The sequence below is a fragment of the Schistocerca nitens genome, chromosome 3, assembly GCF_023898315.1.
Source record: "Schistocerca nitens isolate TAMUIC-IGC-003100 chromosome 3, iqSchNite1.1, whole genome shotgun sequence".
Taxonomy (NCBI): domain Eukaryota; kingdom Metazoa; phylum Arthropoda; class Insecta; order Orthoptera; family Acrididae; genus Schistocerca; species Schistocerca nitens.
The window spans coordinates 213603110-213631031 of record NC_064616.1 but is presented as its reverse complement, the minus strand read 5'-3'; the positions used below and the strand labels follow the sequence as shown (position 1 = coordinate 213631031).

The 27922-nt window shown below is 41.2% G+C and overlaps 1 protein-coding gene across 3 annotated transcripts in view; it reads left to right on the top strand.

The window, feature by feature from the left end:
- Positions 1 to 26504, top strand: part of LOC126248169 (thioredoxin-like protein 1) — a 79602-nt gene extending 53098 nt beyond the window's left edge. For all 3 annotated transcript variants that reach the window (XM_049948930.1, XM_049948929.1, XM_049948927.1), the window contains exon 5: positions 25155 to 26504. In XM_049948930.1, the coding sequence (XP_049804887.1) occupies positions 25155 to 25365 (211 nt within the window). In that variant the 3' untranslated portion in view covers positions 25366 to 26504. The remainder of the gene's footprint in view (positions 1 to 25154) is intronic.
- Positions 26505 to 27922: the final 1418 nt, after the last annotated feature.

The window sequence follows — 27922 nt, the reverse complement described above, 5'->3', positions numbered from 1 at the left end:
GTTTCATCAGACCTTTCTACAATATCAGCTCCTTCAATCCAATTTTCTCAATGCCTTAGTAACATTACAGCTAGTGCATTCAGCAGAGTAACTGATACAAAACATGAAACATCACCTTTTATTCCCACTTACGGGCACCGAGGCATGTAGGAATTGTGGAAAACATGTAAACGGACTAGTAACCAAGGAGTCCTGCTGAAACATAGTGTGGTACATCATTCCCTGCAGATTGTTATCTCGCTGTTGAATCAAAAACTCATGCAACCGTGGAATGAGGAGTAGCTTGTTGTATAGGAAAATAAGTTGCACATGGCAAGAGCAACATTCCACCTGTGTCATTCCTTGTATTGCCACTCTGACAGGGCTAAGTTTTCCTCACGTCTCCAGAACATGGTTGGAGGCTTGCCGACTCTGTAAAGCAGGATAGGTGACAATCTGTGGCAGATCTGATTACAGAGTACTGTGCTGGTGCAGGCACATGTTCAACATGGGGCTCTGCAGCAGACAACCCCCATGTGTTGCCATGTTGACTCAATGACTTCATCAATTAAGATTACAGCACACTGTGGGTCACTAGAAACATGTCACCTGGTCAAGTGAATCACATTTTGTGTTACACCCAGGTGAGTGGCTGCTCGAAACATGCACTGTGCCACTGACAGGCTTGTGGAGGCAGTATTATGCTATGGAGGACATTCAGTTGGGCTTCTATAGGATGTGTGGTAGTAATCGAAGGTATCGTAACATATGCGTGTACTACATGAACATTATTGTGGACCACATGCATCCCTTCATGCTTTGTCGTTGTTGATGACAGTGGCATCTTTCAGCAGGATAACTATCAGTGTTTTAAGGCCAGAATCATGATAGTGTTTTGAACAGCTCGATAGTGAACTCACATTGATGTCTTTGCCACCAGATTCACCATATCTGAACCCAATGGTACACACCTATCAGGCACCAGCTCTGTGCCCACAAGCCACCAGCCCATAATTTGCAGTTATTATGTGGCCTGCACATAGACATCTGGTGCCACACATCTGTGGTAAACTGCCAGGGACTAATTGAATCTGTGCCACATAGAAATGCTGCTGTATTGAATTCTAAAAGTGGACCAACACACCTGAAGCAAATGAAACTATACGGTTCCAGGTACCTTTCCAAGTCTCAAACATCTACCGTATTTTTGAGATTTGAAAAGGTCTCCGGAGCCATATAGTTTCATTTGATTAAAACACCTATCCCTATGTTTCAGGCAGGATCCCTCGTTTCATTCAATGCTGAGGAGCTATTCCAATATTGTTGCTGTTTGAGTTTACCAAATGGGCTGGGGTGTGAATGGGAATTTGGGTTGAGGAGGGAGGTTGCTAGGGTAGTCTGTGCAGTTGTGCAAAGCCTCTATGTCAAGATGGCATAGTGGTTAGTGCAGCTGCCTAGTGAACAGGAGACCCAGGTTCAAATTCCGGCCTTGGTACAAATTTTCATTCATGGCTTCAGTCTGCATATATACACATTAAGCAGGTGGTCATAATGTTTTGGCTCTTCAGTTTAGAAATATAACAAGAGTGGAAGATATTTACAAGTCAAAAATGTAATGAAGTGATCAAGCAGCCAACTAGAAATTTTAGCTTAATTTGTTGTGACCTTAAACTCTCCAACTGTTCTAGAGTATATACAGCCTAAATGTGATGCTATATGTCCTCAACACAATCTGCTGTTTAAAGTAACGGTGCCATGGACACACCATCACAATAGGTAGTGGAAGTGCAATATGTGGAAAATGTGGCCAAGCTGCACGTGTAGATGGAAACCCTTGTTCGGCTTCTGTATTCTGTATGAACAACAGAGGCAAATTTTAATATTTGGTGCTCTGCCTGTAAAGGTTTTTCTGGATGAAAAGAAAATTCAGAAGTTAAGTCACAAGGAAAATTGCTTATTTGAAAATCAAAACAGTATATGTGGTTCAGAAACTGTCAAACTTTGTCATCAGCTTCAGTGGCTAAAACATCATTAAAAAAGGTGGTGGGACAGATTCCTTATTACAGAATTTACCAACTGAAACTGCCAAAAACATGTACCTACAAGAAGAGTAGCAGTGGTGGTGGTGCTGTAAGGGCAGTTCTCTCTTGCATAGAACCAGCAAAGCTCACAAACTCATCCCCACAAGGCCACAATAGCCCTGCTCACAAGCAAAAATCTAGCAGAATAAGAGCAACGTACTTACAGTGCAGTTCAAAGAGTACAATAGACATGCTAAGTTGTAACCAGGAACACAATTATACGAAATCAATATCAGCCTTGAACGAAACCAAAGTAAATATGGAAGACTTTAAATCACTCAATAAGGAACCGAAATGATGGATTGATAAATTTGCAGCTTTCAGGGTGGCCTGGAAACAAAACAAGGTCGTATTACCGAAAATCCCTATACAGGTTTCAGTCCGGTGAGCACAACCACGCAAGGCGGCAACAGTTTACCCTCGCACTTTACTAGGAAGTCAGTGGTGCTAGATCACCACACATGAAACGATTGAATGCGGCTTAATCACTGTGACCATTTGCAATGACCACTGGCGTAGGAGCGGGTCACACGGTCAAATCACTAGTGTGCAAGTTGCCTATCGCCGTCTCATTTTGATGATCTGAGTACCAATTCCTTTGGAACATGTAGGTGTTGTAATTCTGAGTGTTCTTAGAGTAACACGTCAAGGAAAGGTAGTTAGCCGCTTTTTTTAACATTCCAGCGTGGATTTTATATGAATATAGATATAGTTTAAATGTATAGAGACTCAAGCTTCTCCACTCCTTGTCACCACCTCACAAACATGTCCACGTACCGACAGAAACACGTTTGTTTCAACTTGGGGAATTCTACTGCTTTCACTTCAAAATCAAATTGAATGGGCAATGCAATCAACATGAAGCATATTTGAGAAAGACCGAGGAAGAGAAGCAAAAAATCTTTGCTGTATCTTACACTATACCAGTATCTGGAAAGATTGGTAGACTCCTATGGAAATGTGGCATCCAGTGTATTTCATTCCCTACAACCGAAGTAAAATATGTTCTTGTAATGTCAAAGACGATCTAGGTCTCCGAAAGCCTGATATATATCATGCTTCATACTAATGTGGCATGTCTTACTTGGAGCAGACGGTCAGAACAGGCAAGAAGAGACGCAAGGGACATCAGCAACAGACAAGATTAAAGCAAACAAGCACATCTGGTTGTCTGCGAGCACTGCCTTGAATATAATCGTGAAACAAAATACGAGACCAGTATCATGGTGCAAACGTCAAGTTTCTGGGACAGTGTCATTTAGTATGTTGCAATAAAAATGTCAGAAAACCTAATAAACAGAGACAGATGTCTCAATTTAAACAAGGTTTGTGGCCCAGCGCTCAATTTATTAAAATTTCAATGTCTATTCTCCCCCCAGGGGCTCACCACTCTTTGGAGAGTACGTGCTTGGTGACCATGGGGCCCCAGCCCTCGCAGCACCGCTTCTCTTTCAGCACTGCTTGTCTCCTCTCCTTCTGTCCTTTTCCCCCCTCTTGGGGAGATGTCTCGTGCCCCCATGGGCTCTTGAAGCTCATTTGCGTTGGTTTACTTGCAGGTCTCTTCTCTCTTGTACTGCTCTTTCCCTGCACCGCTCTTTCCCTGCACCGCTCTTTCCCTGCACCGCTCTTTCCCTGCACCGCTCTTTCCCTGCACCGCTCTTTCCCTGCACCGCTCTTTCCCTGCACCGCTCTTTCCCTGCACCGCTCTTTCCCTGCACCGCTCTTTCCCTGCACCGCTCTTTCCCTGCACCGCTCTTTCCCTGCACCGCTCTTTCCCTGCACCGCTCTTTCCCTGCACCGCTCTTTCCCTGCACCGCTCTTTCCCTGCACCGCTCTTTCCCTGCACCGCTCTTTCCCTGCACCGCTCTTTCCCTGCACCGCTCTTTCCCTGCACCGCTCTTTCCCTGCACCGCTCTTTCCCTTGTTTCAGTTTTCCCTGTTCATCCCTTTCCGTGTTCCGCTCTCCTTTTCGTTCGCTGTGGTGTTTAAGGCCATCCTTCCTTTTTTCCTTTCCTTCTTATCTTTTCTTCTCCCCCCTGTGTGTGCCTAACGGCCACCCATGTGTTTGACGCGTAGCGGGGTAATGGGTAATTCCCAGCCTCGGGTTGGCTTGTAGGGCCCGCATGTACCCACAGGCCAGGCCCAGGGAGGGGTGATTGCCTGAGCTGTTGTTACCTTCCTCCTCTGCCGATTGGTCCCTCCGTTTGTTGTTCGAGAGGTGTGACCTAAGGTGTAGACAATTACATAAGGCGGGGGGGGGGGGGGGGGGGGGGAAGAAGTCTCCCCCTTGGAGGACCCGTGCTCTAAGGAGTACGCCATTGGGTACGTGTGGGTTCCTCCTTATCCCACACCTTTTCACAGGAGAACAGGATGCCTCAGGGCTCTGTACAGAGTGTCGTCCTCTTCACCATAGCCATCAACCCCATTATGGACTGCCTTCCAACTGGCATTTCCGGCTCTCTTTTTGTTGACGACTTTGCTATTTATTGCAGCTGCCAGCAGTCGTGTCTCCTGCAACGCTGTCTTTAGCGTTGTCTGGACTGTCTCTATTTGTGGAGTATCACAAATGGTTTCTGCTTTTCTGCTACCAAATCCGTTTGTATCAACTTCTGGCAGTACAAGACGTTTTTTCCACCATCTTTGCAACTGGGCCAAAATGCTCTCCCGTTCATGGATGCAGCAAAGTTCTTAAGGCTATGTTCATTTGGAAACTCAGTTGGTCTCTCCACGTGTCCTACCTGGCTGCACGCCGCACCCGGTCCCTAAATGTCCTTCGGGTATTGAGTGGTACCTCTTGGGGAGCTGATCGGACTGTCCTCCTCCGCCCCTATCTCTTGTCTGCTCCAAGTTGGATTATGGATGCATTGTCTACTCCTCTGCATGGCCGTCTGTCTTACGCCGTCTAAATACAATACGTCGTTTGGGGGTTCCGTCTCGCCACTGGTGCCTTCCGTACTAGCCCTGTTGAGAGTCTCTACCCAGAAGCCAGTGAACTACCACTGTCATACCGGCGCGACATCCTACTCAGCAGATATGCGTGTCGGCTTTCTTCCATGCTAGGCCACCCAGCCTTTGACCCTTTTTTTTTTTATGACATTCTTGACCGCCAGTACGAGATGTACGTTCCTTCTCTGTGGCCTCCCGGCGTCCGCTTTCGTCTCCTCCTTCAACAGCTGCAGTTCACACTTCCTGCCACTTTCCGAATGGGGAGAGCCCTTCACCACCTTGGCTTCAGACACAGGTTTGTGTTCGTTTTGACCTCAGCTCGTTCCTGAAGGATTCGACTCACGAGCTGACCTATTGCTGCGAATTTCTCAAACTTCGCTCACAACTTGCCGGTAGCGTATTTTTGTACACTGATGGTTCCGAGTCCGCCCAAGGTGTTGGCTGTGCTTTTGTCATCGGGGCTGATAAGTTTCAATACTGGCTTCTCGACCAGTGCACAGTTTTTACACCAGAGCTTTTTGCCCTCTGTCGGGCTGTTCAGTACGTCCGGAGGCACCAGCTCACTCGCTGTGTGGTCTGCTCTGACTCTCTCAGTTGCCCTTCAGAATATAGATGATCCCAATCTGGTCCACCCCATCATTCGACGGATCCAGGACTGCCTCCATTTGTTCCCGGATGGGGGAGCCCAAGTCATGTTCATGTGGATTCCTGGCCATGTTGGTGTGCCTGGAAATGACACTGCTGATGCTGCAGCCAAGGCCGCAGTCCATCTTGGTCGGCCCGCCTCTTACTCTGTTCCCTCGCAAGATATTTGTACTTTTCTCTATCAGCGTATCACGTCACTTTGGCACGACCATTGGTGCTCCCTTCATGGGAACAAACTCGGAGCAGTGAAACCTCTCCCAACAGCCTGGTCGACTTCCTCCCTGCCGTCTCACCATGAGGAAGTAATGTTAGCTTGGTTGCGAATAGGGCAATGCCGCTTTAGTCACTGCCACTTGGTGAGTGGCGACCCTGCATCCAGCTGTCCTTTCTGTAGCCAGCAGCCATTAACAGTCAGACATTTCCTGATCCTCTGCCCCTATTTTTGCCACTTACGTCTCAGGGTCGGGCTGCCGCCCGCTTTTCCGGACATTTCAGCGGATGACTTGCAAGCTGTGGCTCACGTTTTAAGTTTTTTAAAAAGCAGTAATATGGCAAGAGAGATTTGATTTCTGCCCGGTGACTCCGGTGTCTTGTCGACGTCTTTAGATACTCTTCTTGATGTTTTAGATTTGTTGTTTCTTTTTTGTATTGGACCACAACGATTTTTTACCCTTGCGGTCCCAGCGTTCTATGGTCCCATACTGGGCGCTTATGACCTTAGATGCACCCTAAAACCCCACAAAAAAAGTCTATTCCATCCATCACAGATGAAACCGCTGAGAGAATTTGTGTTTATATACAGAGTACTTTTCTCCGCCGTGTACAAAATCTAGGGATTGATCTATGAGAGGATACGGAACAAAAAACGTCTAATGAACATATGTGCGGACGATTTATTCAATCATACTTTGTTACAGAGACTGCTGTCTAATACGCACTGTACCACGCAGCCACTGTTACAGTATGCATGGTTTCCTCCTAGAGGGTGGTACTGTTCTTCATAAGTCATGCCCTAGCACCCTCACCTGCCATAGTAATTGGTAATGTTGTGTCCAATTCACTTCTCTTGATGACTCGCCATGTAGTGGATGTGATATAGTGATGGTCCCGTATTCGAATCGAGAGTTTGCCGACATGGTGTTTACATACGGAAAGACAAATGGCAACGGGCGGCGGGCAGCAAGATTGTATCAAGAGAACTCCCCCTCCGACAACAACCACAACATTCAATGTTTGCAACTGTGTTTCGCCATTTGTCTGAGACAGGGCCGTTTCAGGAAGTAGGAAATCGTGAAGGACTTAACTGAAATGTTCGGATAACAGACTTGGAGGAAAATGTGATTAACACTGTGGAAGGCGACCGCCGTGTCAGTAGAAGGCAGTTGGCCCACCAGTACAGGGTAAGCCAGTCGACCGTGTGTGTCATTCTCCATGACAATTGTTACTACCCTTATTTTTTACAGTATGTGCAGGGCTTACTAGCTACAGACTTTCCATATCGGGAGCAGTTTTGTCACTGGTTTCTTCACCAGGCAACCACGATTCCAGCATTTGTCACACCCATCTTATTCACAGATTAGGTCACCTTTACGTGGAGTGGTATATTCAGCTTTCGTAACAATCATCTGTGAGGTAGTATGCAGAACCCCCATGTTTTGATGGCAGTGAATCATCAACATCGGTGCAACTGGAATGTGTGGGCGGGGATAATTGGCGACCGTATTTTAGGACCAGTTTTCCTTCCACGTCGCGTAACAGGCCGGAACTATCGGCGTTTCTTGCGGGTGACTTTGTCTCCCCTGCTGGAAGAAATGCCATTGATGATTCGAAGGGTTACGTGGCTGCTACATGATGGTGCTTCAGCCCACTTCGCCATTAACATCCGGACGCATCTCAATCGTGTCTTCCCTGGTCGATAGATCGGACGAGGGTGGCCTGCTCGTTCACTGGATCTCAGCACGTGGAATTTCTGGTTATGGGGCCATTTCAAAAGTATCGTGCATCCAGATGCGGAGACACTGGAGCAGCGTATTCATGCTGCCTTTGACAGTTCGGATGCAGCATGGCCGATGTGAATGTGTTAAACAGAACATGCTATGGCGCATACTCACATGCGTGGAGACACATTGAAACCATTTTCATCTCATAGTGTAAATGTGACTGCGTGGTACAGCGCGTATTAGACCGCAGTCTCTGTATCAATGTATGATTGAATAAATGGTCTCTAGCATCAAAACCATGCATTTCCGGACATAAGTTCATTACACCTTTTTTGTTCCGTATCCTTTCATCGATCAATCCTTAGAGTTTGTACATGGTGGGAAAAAAAATCACTCTGTATACAGGGTGTTCAGAAATACCCCTTAAAAACTTTAAGGACTAATGGAGGGGAGTAAATACATAATATTTTGAATAGAAATCCATGTCCAGAAACGGACCGTTTCCGTTCTACGGCGGTTTCAGTTCAGATGTGCAACGCGTCCACATCTGCTGAGGTAAAGGGAAATCTCATGGGAAGTCGTATGCAAAGTTTAATTTACGAGACTCCTGTAGAGACAGGAAGATCTGCTGGCACGAGTTTAAGCTGCTGCAGTAGCACTGATCTTTCCCTGCACATTGTATCGTAATTAATGGAAAAATGGAAATTTGATGGCCTAAAGCATTAGATCAAATGTTAGGTAGTATTAAACAGCAAGAGATACCTAGCAAAACTCTCTTAAATCACTACTAAGTTTTAATACAAGCAACTGTGCTTAAGTGATAAATGGATGTTTCGTTATGTTTCCTTTCCAAATGGTACCTAATAATTGTACTAACAAGGGAAACTCCCCATCTCACCCCCGCCCCCGACCCGCCCCTCCGATTTAGTGGTAAGGCCGTGTCCTACGAGAGCTACAGAAGCGAGCGACAGCTTCAGGCGACAAAAAACAACTGCAGGTGTAGTTACGGAAGTGTCCTACGTGAGCGACATCTGTGTCGCTGCCTGTCTCCCGCTGTAACTGGCAACGTTTGAATTCAAACGTGTTTGAATCTTGTCGCTGCGCGACACAGAGCAACAGCCACGTATCTTCTTGGCAAAGCAGTGGAGCGGACGCGACAGCAGCTATGAATTACTTAACATCTGGTTTTAAGAAAACTATTTGGTGAAAAAATTTGATTCTTCCACAACCTATAGCTTGATATCCTTAAATGATAAAGGTCAGAATTTATTTTCGTTATTCGTCGTAGTTACTGTGCTGCATGAAATTTTTAAGAGTTTGCAGAGGTAAAATCACATTGTGTTGACTTTCCGTATAGTTCATTTAAGGCCATACATTATTGCGTATGAAATGTAACCAATATATCTAAATTGTATTTAAATTGAGACCGGGATGACATCTGTTTTAATTCTTGAGATGTTGGTTGTTGTTATCCGTGGACGGGTCGCTCGCGGCGCGTCCGAACCTTTTCTGCACTTCGGGAATCAAGTGGTCGTAAAAATCGTTGTACCTCATAGAAGGTTCAAGGTATCGAAACAACGAATTTTGGAAATGACAGTACGCAGAAATGACTGTTTTATCATATGATTAACACTCGATACGTTTTTGTAAACACGTGATCAGAGCGAAAACAAGACTCCCTATAGCTTACATCATGAGGTTTTGTCCAAATTTTCATAGCCAAACAAAGGGAAAGAAACAGGTAAACGGGGTATAAAAGTGACCAGCGTGAGGTCTAGTTCGTCATGAAAATATTTAACTGCTTGAAAGTAATCAGGATAATTAACGAAAACTTAATTAATAAGTTCAGGAAAAATTGAAATATTTCACGAAAAGCTGCTGCCAAGCTATGTAAATGAAGTGTCAAAAATTTCATCTGTTCAAGACCTACCAATTTTGCACATAAAAAGAGACATTGGTGTGGTATTTAAATCTCAAAAAGGCTTCCTTCGAATCAAGTACGTTAGGAAGGCAAACGAGGAGTCAGTACGATCATGCTTTCTGAATAAAATCTGAAATTCATAAACAGAAGATATCAGTCATATTTTATGAAATGATTTGTGTAAAAGAAATAAGTAGATCAGAGAAACGTTCTACATGCCTGTGAATGAAGCTCGAAATCATGAAGAGAAAATGAGGTGCACCAAACGTTTCCCTAATATTTTTTTTCATACTTTTAGACAAATCATTACACAAAATTTTGGAAATTTTACTTTTACAGACTATTTAGAGTAATTGAAACGCTTGGCCTTAACACTGACTGCTGATTAATTACATTCGCAACATCAAGTATCTGTAAAATTTCATGGTTCATTGTAATTTATTAGGAATTAAATGTGTGTAATTTACTGCGATAGGTGTGAAGATCAAGTTCTTTGGCAAGACCTTAAAAATATACTTAGCGATGCGGTGTAAACAGTATACATAAAACTTAATATACAGAATCGTAACTGAGTCAGTAAAAAGATAAAAACGGCTGAGATTCGAACCCAGGACCTTTTGGACTCGCATTCGGGAGGACGATGGTTCAATCCCGCGTCCGGCCATCCTGATTTAGGTTTTCCGTGATTTCCCTAAATCGCTCCAGGCAAATGCCGGGATGGTTCCTTTGAAAGGGCACAGCCGACATCCTTCTCTAATCCGATGAGACCGATGACCTCGCTGTCTGGTCTCCTTCCCCAAACAACCCAAACCAGGACCTTTCCTATACACATAATCATGAACTATATACAGTACCCCTACACCACAGCTAGCTACTGTTCACGAGTATCAATTTGTGTGCTTATCTTTGTATTTACCGTAGTTAGTCATGTAATAGTCATTCCTCCGCATTTATTGGCTGTTAAAAGGTCTTGATTATGGGGAAAAAAAACATTTGTATTTAATTTATTGATGAGGTAGCCGAATGCTCCTCTGCTCATTCATGTGAACTCAAAGAATTTGTCTGGTGATCTTCATAGTTGACGATACTTATGAAATTCTCCATGGAGATTCCTCCCTTTATAAATTTCATGCACAGCATTCCTTTTCGCTTTATTTTCTTAAGTAAACCTAATTCTGTAGCCTTACTCTCCAGCTACAGTATTCTACAGGTTAAGGACGCCGTTTTATAGAAACAGCTGGTTGGCTCGCAGCCATCTTGTAGCGCGACATGGTCGCTCGCACGCAGGACACCCAAGGTTGTCGCCCGAGGCTGCTGCTTGTCGCTGGAGTGTCGCGTATGCAGACGTAGCTCGCTTCTTTCACTCACGTAGGACACGGCCTTATCTATGTGAACACCTGCAGATAACTTGTAGAAACGACTATTGACAGAGAAAAAACAAAATAGCGAATGCTGATTGATTTTAAGACAATGAATTAAAATATGGTAAAACTTAAGAAACACGCACTTTAACAGCCAGATGGAAAGCATATGTCAGTCCAGAAAAAGGGCAGGTAAAGAAAGTGAAGCCACCGAACGTAGTACTTCCCGTCATTAGCTCATCCGGTAATCTTTTAACTTCCTCGAAATCTGAATCCAATGGATACAGCCATACAGGTCACCACTGGAGCTGTTATTTGCTACACTGATGACAAGCCGATCACTAACACAATCCAGAGAACCATCCAGGACAAAGATCTACATTTCCTCTTCAACTTTTATGACATTCGGAGTGCAACTGGTTACAACACTTTATCGGGATCTATGATCAAAGATCATTCGTTTAGGGAAATTTCCTACACAAACAGTTGAGTTACCATACTTATTCCCATATTATTACTTGTCTGCTATGACGCGGAGAATTCTGGGGCCGGTCTTTACAGACGCAGGGAGAAAAGGTCGGTGCTTTGCAGGGCCTTCAACTTCGTGCGCAATACATACCTATAGTCGTCGACGTGAGAAATGACGCGCAGCAGCTGCAATGATTATAGAGACTCGAATTCAAATGTGGTTACACCCCTAGTACTTCGGAGCCACTCATTGTTAATTTGCAAAGGTTGGCAGCCATGGCAAGTCCGACTACAACCGACAACACCCGACCGGCGGCAGGCTCCACGTCTTAGCGGCCAAGCAATACACCTGTTACGTTTATGCTCTTGAGATGGGAGAAATTGTTGTGATTTCCGTTCGTGCTGTTAGAGGCTTGTTGGTCATGGTCAAATAAGTTAAAAATTTTTGATTCTGCTAAGATGTAACTGTTTACAACGTCGTTCATGGAGGCCGAGGGGCCCCTTGAGCTTGGGAGCCTTGGGGCACTGCTCTGCTTAGCTCTGGTAGCTACACCATTGACACTGGCACAGGCTATCAACTTCCCACAACGTGAACACATGTTCATGGGTTTCCTTCCCCCAACATTGAGCGCTCTGAAACGAGCGGAGTGTTATCCACTAAGCTGACACAATGCAGATCTCTGCTAGATGCAGTTCTGAGTTTGAAGAAGAGGTTTGACACTTTAAAATAAAGATCTAATCCTGCTTGCATGCTTCCATCCAAAAGTCAAAACCAAATGGATTTATCAACGACATGCCTGTGTGAACAAGGGACATCTGCTGGAAGCCACACTGCAAACAACTGTACGAGACACAGACAGGAAGAAGCAGAAGTACTCGATGGCAAAGAGGAAGATTTTTCTGCTTTGAGAGAAAAAAATACACTTAGCTAATGCACTCAACAGGATCTTGAACATTTTTATTAATTTCAACAGATATACAGACACTCCATGTGTTTCCTTCAGTCAAGATCCTCTATTAAGTACATACAGCCATATCAACTAGTGCATGTGAAGAGAGAATTTTCATATAAGGGGGTACCAAGTAGAGGGCAGTGAGGGGCAGGTTATTTACAGTTGAGTTACAATTATCATTTTAAAAGTAACTGTAATGATCATTACTTTTGATGTATAGTAACCTTACTATAACATAGTTACTTTAAAAATGTAACTTTCCCAGTTTGCCTTGTTTCTGTTAATTCTAGCCTAGCTATTAGTGAGTTGTGCAGATTCAGCAAGGCGCTGATATCGGTCGTTAAAGGAACACAGATAGTCCATAACTTCAAAGTTAAAACTTTATTCCCCCTCAATCATATGGCACAATTTTTTTCTCGATTTGATGTCAAATGTTTTGGGTCCAACAGCGCAACAAAAAGTCGAAAACCAGGGACTTCTACGACTGAGAGCGGTTGAAAATCGTCTATTATAATGTCCACAAGTGCTGCATCTAGTTTTTGTTGCCTTTTACATCTGTCTGTGAAGAGAAACACAAGATGTAGACCAGTGCTCCTGCAAGGAGATACGGTTTGCTCAGAAACTAGTTCAATAAAATTACATATCGCGCCATACAAAAGTTCACATAGTTTTGAATTTGGGTTTGGGTTGTATGTCGGAGCCTGATTTAAAAATCAGCTTTCCAACCACGGAGGTCTGCTTCAGGTACTTATCGACCTTTTGCATGAAATTCCCATTTTCTGTGATTTTAATGGATGACATACATACCTAGTTATTTTGTCTGCCTCACATTTGTGAGAAGAACTGAGTTCCTGTATCAGTGGACGTCAGTGTTCGATAAATTGTCTAATGTAAGAAGTCTAGTCGTGCCCGTTGTATTTTTTGAAACATTATGGAGCTTCTTAAAGCAAGTGTTGTAACAAAGATGCATATTCTCCATAAAGTATTGCCAGCTGCATGACTGTCGTTTTCACGTATCCTTATTGATTTGGATCACAACTTTATTCAGTGAAACGCGAGACATACGAATTACGAGCACAACGAGCCGCGAGCGTGTTTGTCTTGTGTCGGCATTCAATACAAATAACCACTCCGGTGCATGTTGTGTCGGTGAACGAGCATGCAGCGACACACGTTGCCATGCCGTTTCTCGAGAACCGCTGGAGAAGCAGAAGTGAAGGAATTGTCAGTGTGGCTCGAGTCGGCACGCCTCGCCGTCCCATCCCTAGCCAATAGGCAAGTGAAGTGTCGTTAAAAAGGCAAAAAATGAACAGTTCTCCGTATAGAGAATGTGAAAGGCGAGTGATGAGAGGGGTACGTGTGTGTGTGTGTGTGTGTGTGTGTGTGTGTGTGTGTGTGTGTGTGTGTGTGTGTGAGAGAGAGAGAGAGAGAGAGAGAGAGAGAGAACTCTATCGAATGGCGATAAACTCAGCAAGCCTGAAATGTGTAGATAAATGTAACTGGAAGGTAGTGACATAGAGTAAAATAAAAGACAAGGCGACAGCCACGCAAGGGCACAAAAATGAGACGCTAATAATTGACGACTCGATACTAAAAAAGATATCGCTGTCACCAACTGCAAAATCGAAATGAGACCGGGAATTAGAAAGCAACAATTGGATAAACATTTTAAAAAATATGGTAAGTGCAAAACAAGCGACTACAAAATCAGATTCTGAAATAGTGTAATTACAGAGGTGTCTTTATACATGTCAGGATGAATTTGTTTGGCAAGAAGTATCTATGCGGGATTCTAGCTGATACTGACCACCTCATGAATCTGGTGAGTGAGTAACAAATATATCTCCAAAATAAACTGTGCCATCAAATTACAGTGTTACCGTCTTGGGGCAGATTTCATTGGCCCTAGCAAATTTCTATGTGAAAACTGCCTAGCAAAGGATGGCATGAATTTGAGTAGATTGGGGTCAGTAACACCCAGCAGAATGTCTACAATATATTCAGAAGCAAGGGGAACTAATATGGCATGACTGGGAAGGGGGGGGGGGCTGAAAAATCAGGTGCTACAGCTGGGAAAAAGAAAGAAAAAAAATATATTACACCACACAAAAAGTAGGGGTTGTAGAATGTGTTCTAAGAATGCAGCCCACAACATGTAGGCCAGCAAAATAATAATAATAATAATAATAAACGTAACAGCACTACATTAAAATATTAAATACATTAATAACAAGAAACATACAGTAGAAATATTTATAAGTGAGATACAGCCAGACCATGTATCAGTGAACATGGGCTAACTGAAAGTCAGGTAGCTAACCTAACAAAGGACTATGTCTTATCCAGTTACTTCTGTAGATCTAACCAAAAGTTGATGAAGTTTCTACATATACACTGAAGAACCAAGGAAATTGGTACACCTGCATAATATCATGTAGGGCCCCTGCGAGCACGCAGAAGTGCCACAACAATATGTATCATGGACACGACCAGTGTCTGAAGAAGTGTTGGAGGGAACTGACACCATGAATCCTGCAGGGCTGTCGATAAATCCGTAAGAGTACGAGGGGGTGGAGATCTCTTCTGAACAGCACGTTGCCAGGTATTCCTTATATGCCCAATAATGTTCATATCTGGGGAGTTTGATGACAGCGGAAGTGTTTAAACTCAAAAGAGAGTTGCTGGAGCCACTCTGTACCAATTCTGGACATCTGGGGTGTCTCATTGTCATGCTGGAATTGGCCAAGTCTGCTGGAATGCACAATAGACATGAATGGATGCAAGTGATCAGTCAGGATGCTTACGTACGTGTCAGAGTCATATATAGATGTATGAGGGGTCCCATATCACTCCAACTGCACACGCCCCACACCATTACAGAGCCACCACCAGCTTGAACAGTCCCCCGCTGACATGCAGGGCCCATGGAGTCATGAGGTTGTCTCCATCCACTCGATACAATTTGAAACACGACTTGTACGACCAGGCAACATGTTTCCAGTCATCAACAGTTCAATGTCCATATTGACAGGTGTCCAGGCGAGGCGTAAGGCTTTGTGTCGTGCAGTCATCAAGGATACAAGAGTGGGTCTTCGGCTCCGAAAGCCCATATCAATGATGTTTCATTGAGTGGCTCGTGCACTGACACTTGTTGATGGCCCAGCATGGAAATCTATAGCAATTTGTGGAAGGGTTGCACTTCTGTCATGTTGAACGATTCTCTTCAGTCGTCATTGGCCCTGTTCTTGCAGGATTTTTTTCTGGCCAGAGCAATGTCAGAGATTTGATGTTTTACTGGTTTCCTGATATTCAGGTTATACTCACAAAATAGTCGTATGGGAAAATCCCCACTTCATTGCTACCTTGGAGATGCTTGTAATTCCTTCCTTCTTCCAACTAATGTCCACATTAAACAATGCCCAAGCCAAGCAATTGATAAACAGTCTTTTATGAAGATTTAAGAGGAGCAAAGATTACAATAAACTTTAAAGTTTACTTAGCTTGTATCGAGAAGGCTCCTGTTCTTCTTGTCTAGGGGTCTGATTCTTGAAGCTGAGAATCTAATATCAGGTCCTCACGGTTGGTTTGAACTAAATAAATTGGAAATTGCTGTTGCAGAATTTTTTACATAAATATACTTTCCATTGATTTTCTCACTTTTAGTATATCATACAGTATTTTGATTTTTCACTTTAACAAAGCGAAAATTACATTGTTCGCACCTATTATACAGAAAAATGTCCGATCACATCAGAGGCAAGCCTGCGACTCCCACACTCAGGGAAAATAACAAGATTCCAAAGGATTTACAATTTTTCTTGACAAATGAGTTCTTACTAGCTTTCGTTACATTATTAAATTTGATTATTTCATAAATTAATCCAGAAATAAACAAAGTAAACAGTACAGGATTGTGTAATTAATAATAGAAATTTTAAGTGTGCAAATAATTAGTAATTTAAAATGTTTCTAAAAAAAAAATAATTTTAACTGTTCATTCAGAACTAGTACTTATCAATTATAACATTAAAATAAAAATATTTTATAATGTAACTAGTTTTCATAAATTTTAACTTGAAACATAACTTGCTGTTTATAAAATTATATGAAAGTTTTAAGCAAAGCAACTAAAATAATATTGACCGGACCAAAATTCGTAAAATCATACTGGTATCGACAACTAGTGTTGAGGAAAAGTAACACAAGAGGATGATGTCCCGTTACATGCTGTGTCCCATCACTTTGTGTGCCGACTATAACACCACGTTCAAATTCACTTAAATCTTGATAACCTGCCATTGGAGCAGCAGTAACCAATCTAACAACCGCGCCAGACACTTTTTGTCTTATTTAGGCATTGCCAACTGCAGCGCAGTATTCTGCTTGTTTACATATCTCTGTATTTGAATATGCATGCCTATACCTGTTTCTTTAGCGCTTTAGTGTATATTAAAACAGGAAAGCCTCTAAACACTAAACAATAAATATGTGAGGTTACTTGTAGTTGAATAAAGACTTTGAAATTACTGTTATAGTGACAGATGACTTTGTGTGTTTTGTGTGCACGTATTACCGGGTTGCAAGATAAACATCTATCTGAAGAAAAAAAATCCACCTTGCTAAGAATGAAAATGAAGAAAAAAATTTTATGTGGAGACTTCAATATTGATATCAGAAAAGGATCAAGAACAAAACAAGATTTCAAATTATTAACACAGTATAATGAGGAGGCAACACCATCTGCATGAACAAGAGTGAAGTGAGACTGCTATTGACATCATCATTACTAATATTAGTAGGTGTAATTATGACTCATGTAGTCCAAACAGAAATATCCAATTATCATGGGCAGCTGATCGGCTTCTGCTGTAGTAATGACATAGTGTCAGACTCAGAACGAACAACCAAAGAAATCAAAATCATCAGTGAGCAAAATGTTAACATGTGTTGAACAATGTTAAGTAGGGAAACCTGGACGAAGCCCTACAAATGCAGAATGTAAATAAAAAGTATGATTCCTTTATTACAACCATTAAACACTATTTTAATGTAGTGTTCCCTGAAGTAAAGAGACGAGAAAAGCTGCGGCATCTAATACAGTGGATCGCCAGTGAAATAATAGAACTACATAAGGGCTGCAGGCTCAGAGACAGGGGCAAAGCTGAAAATTATAAAATATTACAAAAATAATATGGAAAATAATAAGAGAACAAAGGCAAGAGCAATTAATGCCATAATGAACTCAAAAAAAGTTAAAGGCAGTTTGAAATATAATTGATGTTGACAGAAAGGAAAAAGTGGATCAAACAGAGATTAGGTCAATGAAAATAGACAACACAGTGGTTACAGGTGGTAGAGAGGCAGGTAATATATTCAGTTATAACTACATAACTAAAGATTGGAAAAAAAGGTTACCAAGGTATATAAAAAAGGGGCAGAACCATTTACTTCGAATAATTTGCGTAAGATGAACTGAGGAAAACTGTACAGGAACTGAAGTATAAGAAATCTGCTGATGATGAAATATCAAATCACATGATAAAGCTAGTATGAGTGCAAATCTAATAATTACACCATTGCTGGTTATAGTGAACAACTCTCTCATAGGTGAACTTATTTCAGAAAAACTGAAGAGAAACAGGATGGTGCCAGTATTATACAAGAAAGAATGATCCCAACAGAATCAGGCCTCTTAAAAATCATGGAAATGCTGACGTACAATGGATTAGTTGATTATCTGGATAAACATAACTTTCTTGAACCATCGCAGCACAGTTTCACAAATGGTAAATTCTTAGAATCAGCAGTTGCCAATCTGACAGAAAAAAAGTTGTTTCTGCAATGTTTCTGGATCTCTTCAAAGCATTCACCAAGATTGACCATGAAATACTGACACAAAAACTGGAAAACTGGGATATTCAATGGAAAGTGGGGGAGTGGATGGAATCTTATGTATGCAACAGGAAACGATATATATCAGTAAGGGAACACACATTTATCGGAAACCAAAGCCACCAGACATGGAGTGCCACAGGGATCAGTAATGGGGCCATTGCTATTTAATCTGTTAAAGATGTAAGCGTTGGGGGAGGGGGGGGGGGGGGAGAGAGAGAGAGAGAGAGAGAGAGAGAGAGAGAGAGAGAGAGAGAGAGAAGGAAATGTACGCACGAGATGACTATACTAAACAGTTACCAAAGTGTGAACAGCTTGAGAAAAGAGCACATGCTTCTGCAAATATCACAATGTTCAAAAACAGAGAGAAGAGTGCACGCATGGGTATTTGACTGGATGAAACAATGCTGGAAGAAGTAGAATCCTTCAGATTCTTGGGTACTGTTATGGATGATGTGCTGAAATGAAAACAGCATATTAATTCTGTCCATAAGAAACTCAGATCCGTCATATTCATAATGAAGCAGCTATCACAGTATGCACAGAAACGGATTCTGTGCACTGTATACCATGGACTGTTCGAACCATACATGCAGTATTAAGTAGCAGAGTGGGGAAACTCTAACATTCAAGAAATAAAAAGTGTGTTCACATTACAAAAAAAAAGCAATTAGGATCATTTTAAGAAGAGATTTCTGAAACATGCAGAAACTGCTTAAAAATGTAAGCATCTTAACTTCTTCATCTTTGTATGTATATAAAACAATAATATATGTAAAAAAAGGTAGCACAGAATGGATTAAAAATGCTAGTGTACACACCCACTACACACGGAGGAAGAATGATATATGAAGCATACACCATCGACTGACAATGCTTGGAGGATGACCTGATTACACAGCAACTGCACATTGTCTATCTGCGCCCAGCATACACCTTGTGCCTAAATTCCTATATGACACTAACTTTCCAAAGAACCTAAAAAACACTGGTGGAAGGGGAATTTTGCAGTATTGAAGAGTACTTTTAACATTAAATTTGTATATATTGTTATTTACAATGAAGCACGAAAGAAACTGATTTAGGCATGCGTATTCATATACAGAGATGTGTAAACAGGCAGAATACGGCACTGCGGTCAGCAACGCCTATATGGGACAACAAGTGTCTGGTGTTGTTGTTACATTGGTTACTGCTGCTACAATGGCAGGTTATCAAGATTTAAATGAGTTAGAACTTGGTTTTCTGTATGATCATTTCACATGTGTACCGTAAATATTAGGAATCCAGTAAAACATCAAATCTCAGACATTGTTGCGACCAGAAAAAGATCCTGCAAGAACAGGACTGACGATGACTGAAGAGAATCGTTCAGTGTGGCAGAAATGCAACCCTTCTGCAAATTGCTGCAGATTTCAATGCTGGGCAATCAACAAGTATCAATGTGCTAACCATTCAGCAAAACATCACTGATATGGGCTTTCAAAGCCAAAGGCCCACTTGTGTACCCTTGATCACTGCATGACACAAAGCTTTACACCTCACCTGGGACCGTCAACACCAACATTGGACTTTTGATGGTTGGAAACATTTTGCCTGGTCGGATGAGTCTCGTTTCAAATTGTATCAAGCAGATGGACATGTATGGGTATGGAGACAACCTCAGGAGTCTATGGACCCTGCATGTCAGCAGGGGACCCTTTAAGCTTTTAAGCTGGTGGAGACTTTGGAATGATGTGATGTGATAGGGCGGGGGGGGGGGGGGGGCAGTTGGAGTTATATGGGACCCCTGATATGTCTAGATACGACTCTGACAGATGCATGTAAGCATCCTGTCCGCTCACCTACATCCATTCATGTCCATTATGCATCCAGAGGGACTTGGGCAATTCCAACAAAACAATGCAACACCCCACACGTCCAGAATTGCTACAGAGTGGCTCCAGGAACACTCTTCTGACTTTAAACACTTCCGCTCACAACCAAACTCCCCAGACATGAATGTCATTGAGCATATCTGGGATGCCTTGCAACGTGCTGTTCAGAAGGGATCTCCATACTCTTACAGATATCTGGACAGCCATGCAGGATTCATGGTGTCAGTTCCCTCCAACACTGCTTCAGACATTAGTAGAGTCCATTTCACTTCATGCTCTGGCACTTCTGCATGCTTGCGGGGGTCCTAAACAGTATTAGGCAGGTGTACCAGTTTCTTTGACTCTTCAGCGTATAATCAATTATTTTAGAATGTAATAAAAATGGTTGGGAAGTACATGATAATGAATGTTTTCTGTTTTTGACATGTCCTGAATTACGTGCACATTTACCAAGCGAGGTGGTGCAGTGGTTAGCACACTGGATTCACATTCTGGAAGATGACGGTTCAAACCCATGTCTGGCCATCCCGGTTTAGGTTTTCCATGATTTCCCTAAATCGCTTCTGGAAAATGCTGGGATGGTTCCTTTGAAAGGGCACAGCCAACTTCCTTCCCCAGCCTTCCCTAATCTGATGGGATCAATGACTGCGCTGTTCGGTCCCCTCCCCCAAATCACCCAACCAACCAACATGTACATTTACTGTACACACTCTAATCCTACACAATCAAATACAATAGCATTCAGTTTGATTGAGAGGTCATTGGTCACATCTATATATTGTGTAGAAGACCATGTCCTAGAGTGTCTGTCACTATGTAGCACTCCTACCCAGTCAGCTGTTACTTATCTTGTGACCAAAATCACGGTTAGTGTACATCTTATCACTTAAGTCGTGTATCCATTCTAATAGCTTTTAACTGAAGCCGAAGAATCTGGATGATAACTATTAGATCATTCTACTTGAATAGTGACAAATTGTAGCTTATATATGTCAGTTTAATAGGTGAAAAACTTGAATAAAAATCCTTTGACAAAACAACATGCAAGTATTAATTTTTGTAATTGATACCCTGTGTGAACTTCTATTAGTTTAACGTCAATATAACATTAAAAAATGCAAGAATGATGCATACCGACTGTCAGCTAGGCAGCAACTGCACGCTGTCTATATGTGCCCAGCATATACTTTGTGCAGCCATGATTGTTAGACTCTGAAAATAGCTCATATTGTTTATCAGTGGTTACATATTTGGCTGGTGCACTGTAATACTATGCCTGTGCAATGTTAACAGGCATAGAGAAGTAAATAAATAATTTTAAAAAAATGCTATGGTAAGCATGCTGTGCTCATAAGCTGAACATTCAGTCCTACTGGCACAGAGACCAAGTTAAGTAGTGTGTTCACAGTACTGAACCATGACTATATTCTGAACAGTTTGCAAATGAAAATAAATGGACCATAACCATCAAGCAATGCTGCATGAAGGTAGGATAGCGAATCCAATTAAAATAGAAGTATAGTCATTATTGGCATCAAAATCTGCCAGAGGGAACCAGCAAGTCCCTCAAACCCTCCCTCTTTTTCTCTCATATCACCACTCCACTGATAATATGGTAGGAGCAAAGAAAATAAAATACTCACAATTAAAATGGCTCCCATTTTATTAGTGGAAAACAAATGAATTCAGGCCACATGTAGAGGAAATCGGACTTCTAGCACTGGGCAGAACTTCGGGCTTGTGTTTATAAAAAATGCATAAATTGTATGACATCCCCATGCCAAGGGGTTGTCGCCTCCACACGAATGAATGAAGTGGAAAGGGAACTGAAAGAATAGTAGCTGTCTGTTCTTGATGCAGTCCACTCACTGTGTTTTCCTGCCAACACTAGCCTACAAGCAGTTACTATTATAATATACATGCATCATATCATTAGTGTGTGTTCGTTTGTCTCACAATGAACCAGTTGATGTAGAGATTCCTACTAACCTTACCACTTAACTTCCCCATCCTTTTTCCATTGTGAGGATTTTATTGTATATGAAGTGCTTTGGGGCTGTCCTATCGATTGTTCCAGGCTCTTGTTCTTGAGAGTCTCTTGTTAACAGGTTTGTGTCTTGTGAACACAAAAGTTTTGTCTCAAGATCATTCTCTGCCATGATATTTCTTTATGCTCTCCATCCCTAGTATAGATTGGTCGGTGGAAAGTGGTCAGTGATCTATGTGAATGCAGGCACAGTAGGTATATGACCTCCTGAGGAGTGTTTTGCCATAACTGTTGCAGTTAGCACTTGATCTCTCCTTTGTTTGATGTTGGTTGAAGAAGTGATCTTATCAGATGACAAAATGTTGTCAGTGGATGACAGATCTGAAGCAATTTGTTAACATCTCAGAGATAACTGGCACTCTCCCTGTTGCATGAAGAAATGAACAGAAGTTTTCATATATAATTAAATCTTCCCCAATATGAATTGAAGTTTTGTGTTGGGGAGGACACTGGAGTTGGGCAGTTCGTGCAGCAATGTTGTCCATAGTGCTGTGGTGGTGTAAGTGTCAGCATTCCTGCCTAGTAAGAAAGGAGACCTGGATTCGAGTCTCAGCCATGGCACAAATTTTAATCCTTTTCTTCAGCTTCCATCATCATCATAGCACTTTTCATAGCTTATTTGCATGTACCCTTGTACATCATTGTTCTGGGGCTCACAGCTGCGGGATATGACAAGTCATGCAATCTCACTTCTTGACATATTTTGTTGATACTCGAGTAAACCACTCAGAATAGTCGCAGCCACCAAACCTGTTGTAATGAGTGAACTGTGAATGGAGAATAACCTGACAGACACTGTGGTGACAGGTTCTTCACATCATTCTATTGTATTAGTCCATAGGTAATTGCAATGAAGTGGACTTCACAAAATTCTCTCTCTTTTTCAAAGCAGTGTCTAATGTGCCTTTGTGCTGGTGATCACACATACTTCTGACATGCCAGATGTCATCTGGCCAGCTACTTCAGAACAATGTTAGCATTGTTAGTGAATGTATACTGTACAAGTAGTCTTCTTAAATTTAATTAGAGCCATGATGACGTGTTGCTATATTATGGACAGTGTTTTGAAAGTGGCTGTAGTGACACGCAAAACAACAAGGGATGCACTCCTGTCGAAAAACGCACCACCACTGTAACACCACCGCCTCCGAATTTTACTGTTGACACTACACATGCTGGCAGATGGTGTTCACCGGGCATTCGCTATACCCACACCCTGCCATCAGATCACCACGTTGTGTACCATGATTCGTCACTCTACACAACATTTTTCCACTGTTCAATTGTCTGATGTTTACGCACCTTACAGCAAGCGAGGGTTCGTTTGGCATTTACCGGTGTGATGTGTGGCTTATGAGCAGCCACTCTACCATGAAATAGAAGTTTTCTCGCCTTCCGCCTAACTGTCATAGTACTTGCAGTTTGGAATTCCTGTGCGGTGGTCTGAATAGATGTCTGCCTATTACACATTATGACCCTCTGCAACTGTTGGCGGTATCTGTCAATCAACAGACGAGGTCGGCCTGTACACTTTTGTGCTGTAATTGTCCCTTCACGTTTCCATTTCACTATCACATCGTAAGCAGTTTAGGAGTGCGGGAATCTCGCGTACAGACGTATAACACAGGTGACACCCAATCACATGACCACGTTCGAAGTCAGTGAGTTCCGCAGAGCACCCCATTCTGCTCTCTCTCATGGTGTCTAATGACTACTGATGTCGCTGATATTAAGTACCTGGCAGTAGGTGGCAGCACGGTCCACCTAATATGAAAAACATATGTTTTTTGGGGTGTTTGGATACTTTTGATCACATAGTGTGTGTGTGTATCTGTACAAGAACTACATTGGCAAAATTTGAGATGTTGTTCAGGGATATTTCTCGAGTATCTTAGTACAGGGATCAATAGGCTCTAGTGTGTCTTTCAAGAGTAACAATGAAATACAATGTATTCAGTTTGTTATCCCAGTTTACCTTTGTTTCTTAATGTACAACATAAAATATGGAGTAATGCAACAGCAGTCAGATGCAAAACTACTGTAATGAGGTTAGTTTTGCTCTGCAAACAGTTAATCATAGGCTTGTTGTACCACTATTTTGTTTCTTTCAGAGAACACATACACAGAGTGCATATTGGCTAACTTTTCCGCAGTAAACCTATCTATATTGCTGTGTATCACTGTTAAACGTACAACTAATACTGCCAGAAGAACAAACCAAAGACAGAACCAAGCAATATTGAATAAAAGCTTGAGGGCAAGGAGTAAAATGAGCGTTAGTGTTGTCAGCAGCAAGTACTGAGAGCAAATAGAATGAGTTTCTTTACAAAAAAGACATACAGTGCATATTGTTGACATTTGCAATGTTGGGCAAATATTTCCATTGCAATACAGATATAAGGATAAATAGGGACAAGAAATAAAACAAAATTCAATTACTCTGTATTGAGCCATTAAATATCATGGATTCCTTAGACCAAAATACTCAGAAAATATCCCTGAACAACACTGAAATTTTATCACAGTTCAGGCTCACCCTGTATAGTCCCAATGCATCCATCAGTTCAGATATAAATTTTTCCACAGTGGTGCTAATGTGGAAGATTTGCATGATATCGAGTCTTTTGAAATTATTGGTATTTACTTATTTCCATCCACAAGCATCTCTTTCTCCCTCGCTCGCTCTGATGGTCACACAAAAAATATTACAATATTGTTTTGATACAGGTCATGAACTAATGAGGTGCACTGAAAGGTTTGCTGCCATCCAAGTATTTCTGAGTTTCCGTCTATTTGTGTGTGTGTGTGGGGGGGGGGGGGGGGGGGGGTGGTTCGATTGTTTCTGAAGAACAATGTATTATATTTGAAGCTCTCACTTCTCAACTGTCGTTAATGACATTTTTTAAAATAGCAATTATATTTTTGTAACTCCATTTTTTGTGATTCTAAATAGGCTCATTTGAAACTGGACCCGCTGTAATTAAGTCTGAATTAGTGTATGTTTGATGAAAATATTTAAAGTAATTTCGTGTTAATTGTTTCAGACTTACACCAAGTGACCTCGAAGGGAAGCCTATAAACCTAAAGTTTGTAAAGTTCCAGAATGTTCAAAATATTCAACTATTCATCAAAGACAATCAATCTGGAAGTGAAGCGACTCAAATTGAATATCTTTCATTTATTGGTTCAGCTATATCGACTACAAAAATGGGTGACTTTAAGAGAGTTGCTGGGAAGAAAGGTGAAAGTCATTAGAAACATTGGAATTTACTCACAATTTACTATCATCTGCCTAAAAATGACAATATTTATGTAATGCTAAATCAGCATTTCACACCTTTTCGTACAGTTTGGCAACATGATGGAGAAATAATGTTTACTGCTGAAAATCATTTGTTTGTTCAACAAGAATGTCTGGTTTGTGTGACACGATATTGAGTAGCATTTTCAACATTTGGGTGTTTCACATTTCTGTGATCAGTACTAAATTTCTACACAGATGAGGAAAGGACAGACATGTTACCCATTCAACAAAGTACATGCAGTACCTCCTTCTGGTATTGTGCTGAACTATTGCTTCAAATTTGTATGCCTCATAGTTGTTTATTGTACTGTTGAATAATTTGCATTCTTCATGTAAACAGCTTGTATGATTGAGATGGCATGTCTTACATGTAAGATACAGTGGTATAAACTCATGTATTTAGGGTTCCATAATACAGTATTATTAGTTTCGCTCTACATGTGACAGGTGATGTGCATTTTTATCTGCAATTGTTTAAAGGCACAGTGACAATGAAATTTAATCTGACTACACATAAAGAACGATGTATAATTACTTCAGGATATTAGTTCAAGTTACTTAACAAAGTAAAAAAAAAAAAGAATCCAAGTGAGATATACACTTCAGATTTATTATTGCTGTTGTAGTTCTAATTATTTTCCTCAGCAGAGGTTAGATTAAACCACCTTTTATAATCTCATTCAGAAAATTGTTAAATTCACTCAAAGACAGATGTCTTTGCATTTAACTACTATAAACTAATTCGTATATTTGATCTGTCAGCTTGATGTATCTGAAACAGATGTGTTGAAGGAATATGAAAATGCAGACAGAAGTAAATGTCATTAGCCTTACATGTAGCGACAAATGTAATTGATTTAAATTTGTATATTATTAGTCATCTCACCGGCATCTGTGTATATGTCGATACACCATATAATCACTAACTGAAATGAACTAGCAGCTGTACAGTGTGTGTGTGTGTGTGTGTGTGTGTGTGTGTATCAGAGAACAGCCATGTCCTCAATGAATTCAGTCGTGTCACTTTTTTGTTTTAAAGCTTTTGAGAATCATAATGCATTAATATGGCTAATAAATTTTGTGGATGCTACTGCATAGTGTTTTGTTTGTGTTGAATGAAGCTGACCCTTTGCCAACAGAACCCAAATCTTTAATGATTAGGTGTGTAATTGTATCTGGTATTCTGGCTGTTATTGCTGTGATCTGTTTACATTTGGTTTACACCCTCTATAACCATCTCCCTCATTTACTGTGCATAGTTAAATTTATTGAATATCATGAGCACCTGTAACAGTTGTTGTGCAGGTGCCTTCAATAACTTGTATTTTCCAGTGAATCATGGAGAAAACTGACTTTCTACCAAATTTGTTGCTTGATATTGTATTTATTGATGCGAGATTGTTCTTGTTTACGATTTCTTGGATATTACTCTTGTGAAATGAACATATTTAATCAATGCTTACAGTAATCTCTAAAAGAGTGCAAATCTCAGTGATTGTTGATACGGTATAATCTATTACATAAGCTGGCTGTTTGGGTAGTGTATTATATGTTACCTATGTTAAGACTCAAAAATTAAATGTTCAATTTCTTATTAAACTACCATCAAGCAGTCATAAAAAAGAATAGCACAGACACTGTCATTGTGTTATAGGCCACATTGTAAGTACATTGCAGACTATCATTATCATTTGTCTTAGAACTGTGAATGGTATGATCACATCCAGTGTCAGGTCTTTGTAATGCATGTTGGTATCCCTTCATGAACTGGTAATGTAAAACAGTAAAACATTTCCAAATTCAAATACCATGTTTCTGTATGAAGCCAAGAATGATAATTATTTACAATCAGAAATCCAAATTCAGACTCTGAAGATATTGGTTTGCATCAGTGTAAGTACTGTTGATTATTTGTTAGAATGGAAGAGCAAGGGAAAATGAGCATTCAGTATATGCTGAAGGAAAGACACTAAATAGCTTTGTCAAGGTAAAATGTAAGCTGTTTATTGAAAGGATGGCCTTTTCTGTGCATTAACAAGAAGGCTGAGTTGCAGTCATCATGTCAAGGATGATCTATCAAGTTCAAATCTTCCAGGCCTGGCTACACTAATTATAGAAAATACACTCTTATATTCCATTCCCATCATCCTGAAACAAAGCAAATAACTCCAGAAAAGTGCTTCCAATTGGAAATAGAGCTTTGTGTGAGGACAATAAGGAACAGCCTATAGAAGAAGCTGCAGCAAATGTGACTCATATTTCTGTCTTGTTATTGTATCACAGCTGCTTTCTCAACAGCACCTTTTCAATTGTAAATCTTCATTGCTTTGTTAGGAAAAACACTTATTTCAAAAGGGCAGTATCACTGTGTGAACACAAATTATTAAATATATATAATTCGAATATGTGAGAAGGTTAGATTAATAATTATGAAAAACATTGTCATTTACACCCAAGTTACCCCAACCAACACTACCCAACAACTGATTCTCTTAGTTTCATAAGATG